We start from the raw sequence: 7,957 nt of genomic DNA on the forward strand, positions 1-7,957 counted from the left end.
GTACATGCTTCGTAAGTCATCCTCACGACTCGTCTCCGACACTCATTTCCAGTCACTGTCAATCTCGTCATGCATCGGGTTCCAGGGTGACCCCCTCGAATCAGTGCGTCTTCTGACCTCGACGAGGCGGTCCGCTGCCTAAGTCGTACGCGACTTGGGCTCGGGCACATGCTGGCTGACGGACTAGTACCATCTACGGTTAGACCACAGGGATGATTAAGTTCTACCCCGTGTGGCTGGGATGCGAAGTGTCTGTCTTGGCCGGCAACCGCCCAGCAGGGCCCTCGCGTTGACACTAGAAGTTTCATTGATTTAGGGACTATCCTTGGTCCACGTGTAAGTCTTGGCGAGTGTGACAGTGACTGGAATTGAGCTAGGCCCAATCGGGAGGGTGCCGAGGCATGAATTTGTCTTGTACACGAGAGTACATCTCGTAGGCTAGTCGGTCTTTTGAATAATCGCGAACTAGTTCGGGCGCGATCGCGATTTTTAATTTGCTCGCGTGTTTGATATTTCATTCCCTATTTTTATGGGAACTTAGAAATATTAGAGTTTGTTAAAATGCAATATTTTAGCGTTGCGACAGTAGAGTTGTAGTATATCGAATCGAAGTACCCTTTGTAAGACACGAAATATAATAAAGTGTCTGTAGATTCTCTTTAACTTCTTTCGCTCCAAGTTAGATTAGCGTGCCTTTGACACAGGTAGCGCCAGCAGGCTGTGCCACTAGGGCGCATGTCGGGTCTCGATGCGTAGCCACCTCCTCGTGGTGAGACCTGGTAATTGGTATCGTTTTCCAAAGAATAATTTTTGGGAAACGATACCAAGCTAAGAGCTATGCTTCGAGTTTAAGATATTTTCTATTTATTTTCTGAAATTTTATAGCAATATTATATTCTTTTTTCCCTAGACTGTTATATGTTAACTCCATTACATTTGGTACTCGGGTTACGCGTAGCTACGGCACTGTCGAGGCTAGAGAAGCGAGCAATGGCCGCCTGGCGATAAAACCCCTTATATGCGTTACCCACGAATATTTTCTCTATCGAATCGAATTGAAAATTGTTTCGACATTTCTGTTCAATGGCTGTGTTTCCAGAGAAGCTTACACGAGACAATACTGTGCAGCAAATTCGTGTCAGATAAAGGTCTTCTAAAAAAGAATAGTGTATACAAAATACGCTTGGCAGTCTATTTTTAAATTTCGATTTCCAATTATAATTATTCAAAAACACGCATAATTAGAATTATGAATATTGATAAACTCGGGATACTCTAATCTCACTTTTAGTACAAGAATGAACCTCCTAACGTTTTTAATTTTTATGTAATACTTCATTTATCGAAAATCGTGCGTTTTCAAGTAAATTCATATTATTCGGACAGTGAGGGTGATGGAGCAATTTCGATTACGGATTGCTGTTCAGGAAACTCGATAAGAATTATCAATGGATATTACAAATTAAAATTCGTGCTGGACAGTGATATCGAAAATCGTTGGGACGAATGCACACGGATGCGATCTTGTATCCCTCGCGAACATTTCTCTATAACATTGTTACACAATCGAGCTTACACACCATTCCAGCTTAGAAGAAAGTTTCGTCGAGCTTTCTTCCGACCCATTTTCACACTGTAAAGTAACTCGATTCCACCCGCGAAGCCGATATCAATAAAATAGCATCCCCTGTCTCCTTATTCAGCATCAAGAATTCGAACTGGAATTGAAATAATTCAGTTTTCGAACTTTCAGCTGTTTCGATACCCTTTATACATCCACCGATTTCTTTTCGTTATACTACTACGGTATTCTTTCGTTTAAAATTAATTCCTAGTCGAGAATAAATTTTATACTATCTACTTGATATTTTATATTATATTATACTATATTAATATTAATCCGCAATTGAGTTTTTCAAACTAATGTCACAGATGCAATTACACGAGCTTTTGATGGTACATTTTAACTTCTGCATTAATACCTTGCCCTACTACTTAAGATTCAACAGTGTGGTCTCAAAACGTAAACAGAATTACCGAGCCTTCGAGCCATTCTACGGTTCGTCAAATCTGTCTTAAGTTGTATCAGTCACATAACTTATGTAGGGAACATCAACAAACCATGGACGTGACATGTGATGATTATTTAGCCCAGCCGACGTACCACGAGTCAGGCCCGTGATAGTCAGTTTCGACCCGCCCAATGTACCACGAGCCAGGCTCGTGGAAATCAGTTTTGGTTCGAAAACCTGCCACGAGTCTCACACGTGGTTATAGGCCAAAGGGTTAATTAGCATACAGTGGCTATCAAAATTTCCCAGCCAAAGAACAATTTTATCACATATTGGAAATACGCAATGCGTGAGAATACAGATCTACGTTATACAATTACGATATTTATTATTTTATTAATCCATAAAATACAATGTTACCGAATTCTTACAAAAATTCCATTAAAGTAGAAACGAAACTGAAAGGGAACTACGGTAACGAAAAACTTTTGGCAGCCACTGTGTGTGTACATAAAAGCCACGTATGAGTAAATATTCCCTTCGTTATTCTCTCAATTTCAATCTGTCCGTGAAAGTAAATTTAAACATCCCGAAACAGTGAAATCGAAGCTTCTCGTCGTGCTTTCTCTGTCAATACTATATTAATATTCGAAGAAAAATATAACAGCCTATTGCCCAATCGCTCTTCGTATCGCGAAGAAAATAATTCCTCTGTCGACCAGGAATGAAATCTAAGAAGCTCATCCCGATCGTATAACGCGAGCCAGCCTGTTCCAGTTTCAATAAAGGAAAGTTTAACGAAACAGGAGATTGGAATAGAAAGCATGGACGCGACCTCTTCGTTTCTGTATGGAGTTGCTCTTCGAGGAGACGTCGACGGGTTACACAGGATGGATCGATGGCCGCTCTATGCGTTTCTATTTGTCGATTTTATTTGACGAGCTCTCACGTACCTTGGGGTGAGTATTCCTAGACCAAAGTCCCTCGAAAGTAACTTCGTACTTCGCCTCGTCGCAGGCACAGCAGTCCTCCAGAACCGGTCCCTGGTCGTCCGCCTCGGCTTTCGAGTCTTGACATATCTTTAGCACTAAGTTCGGATCATCCATGTACCATGTATCCGGCGTCTCCAATATCGTCGCCCTGTGAGAAAAACAAGTGGAAGAACACGTGTTACCGGGTCCACGTACCCGAGATAGCATTAATTCGAGACGCTGAGTGAAACGGGAGGGAGCTCGTTTTGAATATTATCGAACGAGGAATGAAAACACGCAACACCATTATTATGGATTTTTGGGAGCGCAAGCAAATATCGTGAAGCGAGGAGACATTGTGATTGTGGTGAAGCGAGGTACTGTTTTGCACGTGTTATTAACGCTGAGTGGAGTGCAGATAAGTACATAGGCGTAACAGGCATTGGGGTAGCTGATGAGGTGATTAACACGTTAAGCGCCATATTGGTTCCCAGGAACCGACGCTAGACTTTCCATTCGGGCCCAGTCGGTCCTCGGGGATCGGTCCAGACTAGGATCAAAAGGTGCTAACTTTTGGTGTTAAATTCTTCGCCATTTTTAGATCTAACGTTTGGGAATTCCTATTATAACAATTGGTACAGTACCGCCGCCACTGACCCACTTAACGGCCGAGTCTGGGATTGAACGGAACGACAAGCAAAACGGGTTGGACACTTAACGTGTTAACACGTTAAACGTCACGCCAGTCTCTAGGGACCTACGGCCCCGAAGGGCCCGCATGACAGCTAACAATTGGCGTGAATGGAACGGCAGGTAACACTGGCATGGCGTTTAACGTGTTAAATAAGACAGGATAATGGATTATTATCAATTATTCGTTAGAATTTTTTATTTATGGAAAGAAAATAGAATATAGGTAGAAAAATTTGAAAGGGAGTTATTTTTACGAGCTGTAAGAAAGCAAGGAATTAATAGTTATGTGTTAGTGTCCACAATCCATTGATGCAAATTGCGTTGAATAAATTTGGGACAGATTAGGCAGCAATTTCGAAGTTTATTCATCTGTTCGTAAATTTTTTGTATTTTTTTATGTTTTACCTTTTTGTGTTATTATTAACAATTTACAAAATTATGCGTTTATCACGAAGTTGTTGACGATATTCCTTTCGCAGTATTACTGGAATTAATGATACTGCATGCACAAAACACTCTCGCGTTAACTGCAAATAATTTTCGATTAAATCATCGCCTACATTGATTACCAACAAATTTCGATAAATTACAGAGTACGTAGAGGAACGGTAAAGGGGAAACGGTGGAGATTTACCGATACAGTCGGAATTTATTACTATTATCGCTTCTCATGCAACGGTACATTTCAGTTTTCATGCTTGTTATTAAAATATCCCTTCACCTGATAAATATGCAACCGCTACCTTCGGAAGGGCTGGTCCAGGCCACTGATATCTCCTCTTTGGGCACCATCGAGGTCTCCACCACGGCATTCGGACAAATTTCAGAGTATCTCGTCAACAACTCGTCCTGAAGATCGAATACGCCAGTTTCTGCCATGTCATCTTCGCTCTCGGCCTCAGACGATATCAGGAACCTTGTGAATTTTCGCGGTATGACCCCCATGCTGTCTGCCTGGACCGTCACTGAAACAGAAAATTTAATTTCAATTATTTCTTATTCTTTAATATAAAAACAAAATTGTTTTCCGAATTTCTTAAACGCGAACAATTTTAATAATACGTATACCATATTTTTTAATTACCAATTTTTCTGTCGAAGAATTATATCCTGTAATTATATTTTGTAATTTATATTATGGTTATGACAGATATTTTTCAATCATTATAATGATTAAATAATCATTGATATCCTCGAATTGGTTTTAATGTCCTATAGTAAAATAGTATCTATAAAGTTGTAGGTAAAAAAGATCGAAGATGATTTTGAAATTTTATTTAAAACAGGGAGATTTAATATTTTAAGCTTGAAGATCCTCTGATACTTTATCAATTATGAAACAATCTTTTTATTCTGTATTAACGTTTAACAATCGAATTTAACAATTGAGCTCTATCTCAAATCAATTTTTGCAATTTTTTAATATAAGTATCAATACACCGGTTGTGAAATTTTATTACTCACAAAAATTTGTTCCCCATGTTTTAATAAAATTCTTAATAATTTTAGCGATATGAAATAATTACTTTTAGCACGATTGAAATAGTTACTGCAACTTTTGTTCTTTTAATATCCCTGTTACAAGACAATATGGTGGATATGTTACCTCGTTGCGAAATCGCGTATATCGATAAGAGTACTGTAATCACATTGTAACGTACTACGAAATTACATATATATTTGTTATTGCAGCGTTAAATCGTGCGCACCGTGTAAATTTCTGCAAAGCGTATTAAATTCTCACGGCTTGCAAACGCGCTCGCAATTCGCCGATTTGCTTTTCTACAGGTTTGTCATGGTACACAGTTTTTCCACGCGAAATTTCGCTGGAATTAATGGAAACAACTTTATATTTTTTACCCACTTGAAAATATAGAAAATGTATACGATAGATACAATCAGCTTTTTATATTTCCATATATAAATTTAAATCACTGGAATTAAGGGATTTAAAAATTCACGTTTTCATTTGTTAATACCGTAGCACAGAAATATTTAAGAAAAATTCAAAATAAAGGATACCAAAATGTTACGAATCATTGCAATCCAAGTTTTGTTTGTCTTTATCCTTATTTGGAATTATCATGTTCGAAATTCTTAATTATGGCACCATAATCACTATGTCAACGTAATCTCTTGCATTCAGTGTTTCTATTATCATGTGTCGCGTGTCACTTTTAGGTTGCATTATTAATGTCGAAGACAGTCCGTGACGTTGATTGTTTTAAAATATATATATATTTTACCATAAAGTGCATCTGTCCTCAAACTGCAGTGCACTGATGCAAATAATGAATTAAAAGTTTGTTCTAAATTAAAAATGTAAACGAACAATACGATATCCATGAATATTTATCTAAATTCAGTACGTATTTTATATTTCGTACGTTATTGATACAGATTTATACGTATGTAATATTTCAAATATAATATTCAAATAATTGAATATTATTTACGAGTGAATTGTTTACTTCAAATCCATTTTCGGTATAATCTGGAAATATTGTCTCCTCGAATTTGATAGTATTACTGTATCAGTATTATCATACTATGTTTCGTTTCATTTCGATCAATATACATGTATCAAATATATATATTTAATATAACATAAAATAACAGACAAACATTTAAAAAGCTTTAAATTTATATCTTTTTCTTTCGAGTATTTTTATTCGAGATTATTTAATTAACGAATATTATTGACAAATTTTTGACGTTTGATATCTAAGAGAAAATAAATGGTAAAGAGTTATGGTACCATACGTGAAAGCAAACATACGGTTCATTGAATTGTTATTTTATCGTCGAATATGATCAATCCCAATGTATAGATCACTGGTCAAGTCAGAGAGGTCTGTAAACGCCATGATTTTGTAAATCGAATAGAAGTGAAGCGAACAGGATGAGAATTCGTATTTACATAATCTCCATGTATCGAAGGAATATTCGTGTGTCCAAAATAGAAGTATCGAAGTTCGTAGCTCTGTGGTTCACTATTTATAACTTGGATTAAACACGATGTAGCGTGAATCCAGTGAAATATCGAAGACTCGCGTGATATGACTTTTAAAAAAGCCAATACCACTAAATTGAAGGAAAATGAAGCGATAGGTCACGATAAAACAGGAATTTTAAGTCCTTGGTAGTTTTTTAAAACACCTTCGAGTTTCAAATTCGAATAAATTAATTAAAATAAAAGATACATATACAGAAAGAGAGAGAGAGGGAAATAGGGAAATAATAAATTTATATATTTAGGAAATTATATATATATGTCAAATAAATTGAATATTAAATACTTATTAAATTAATATTCAAGTAATAAATAATATTTTCATTCATAATTTTAGTATCGTATTAATTTAGTGAAATACTTTAACTCGCACTTCTGGTTCTTTTTCTAAATTACTAATTAATTTTTATTATCCCGATTTATATTCAGACTCGTATTCGTATTCATACTCATATTTATATTCATATGAAATTTTTTTTAATTAAAATGGCAATTAAAAGAGATTCCTTTCAAATTTTAAAACAGGTCCTATTTTACCATTTTTTAATATTTCACAGGAAAAATCAGTGTCTCGTTCTACCTACTGGCCAGTGGAAAGCAGAGGTATTCAATTTTATCGAATATCACCCTCCAAATTCGGCAACCCTTTTAGGAGAAAGAAGAAATCGGTTCTAAATGGAATGGAAATGTACATTTAAAGAATAACCCAGAGACAATGAACTGGTCGAAATTTCGATTAGTTGTTCTTGAATAATTAATTTCACGAGCATTCGCCGAGATGAAAAGTTAATACCTTTGATCCGGCACCGAGGAAAGTTACGTTGCGAGCGAAGCGTCGTGGAATTGAAGTAATTACTCTGATTTTCTTTGAACCACGCGTGCGAATTATTTTCGAAATTTCGTGAAACTGTATTTCGTGCAACGTCACCAAATAGTCGTGCAACGATATTGCGTCGTATGCAGCGCCATTCCACTACCACGAATTTTAAATTGTTTGTAAACTACAGGTAGGAAAAGAATTCGTGTCGAGTAAAAATTGCCGAGTTTCAAACGGTATCGTTTGAACCTCCAACTTTGATTGGAATACACATAAATTCTTGTATGGAAATTGGAAAAATTTCAACTTCGCTGAAAATTGAAATTTAAAGTCAATTGGAAAAACGATATTTTAATTATAAAATATTTAACTGCAAGATGAAGTCTTTTGATTACAAAATGTGAATTAATGTTTACGTTTATTATATAATTTAATAAAGCTATTTTTTAAA

The 7,957-nt window shown here is 36.2% G+C and overlaps 1 protein-coding gene across 5 annotated transcripts in view; it reads right to left on the bottom strand.

Moving 5' to 3' along the window:
- Positions 1-7,957, bottom strand: part of LOC108551934 (spondin-1) — a 62,679-nt gene that overhangs the window by 28,098 nt on the left and 26,624 nt on the right. For 4 of the 5 annotated variants that reach the window (XM_017906278.1, XM_017906279.1, XM_017906280.1 and 1 more), the window contains exons 3-4: positions 4,398-4,641; positions 2,966-3,152 (exon numbers count right to left, since the gene is read on the bottom strand). In XM_017906278.1, coding sequence (XP_017761767.1) covers positions 2,966-3,152; positions 4,398-4,641 — 431 coding nt within the window. Of the gene's footprint in view, positions 1-2,965; positions 3,153-4,397; positions 4,642-7,957 lie in introns of those variants that run through there. The other variant, XM_017906281.1, reaches the window with a different exon arrangement.

The sequence above is a fragment of the Eufriesea mexicana genome, unplaced genomic scaffold, assembly GCF_001483705.2.
Source record: "Eufriesea mexicana isolate 0111107269 unplaced genomic scaffold, ASM148370v2 scaffold5212, whole genome shotgun sequence".
Classification (NCBI taxonomy): Eukaryota; Metazoa; Arthropoda; class Insecta; order Hymenoptera; family Apidae; genus Eufriesea; species Eufriesea mexicana.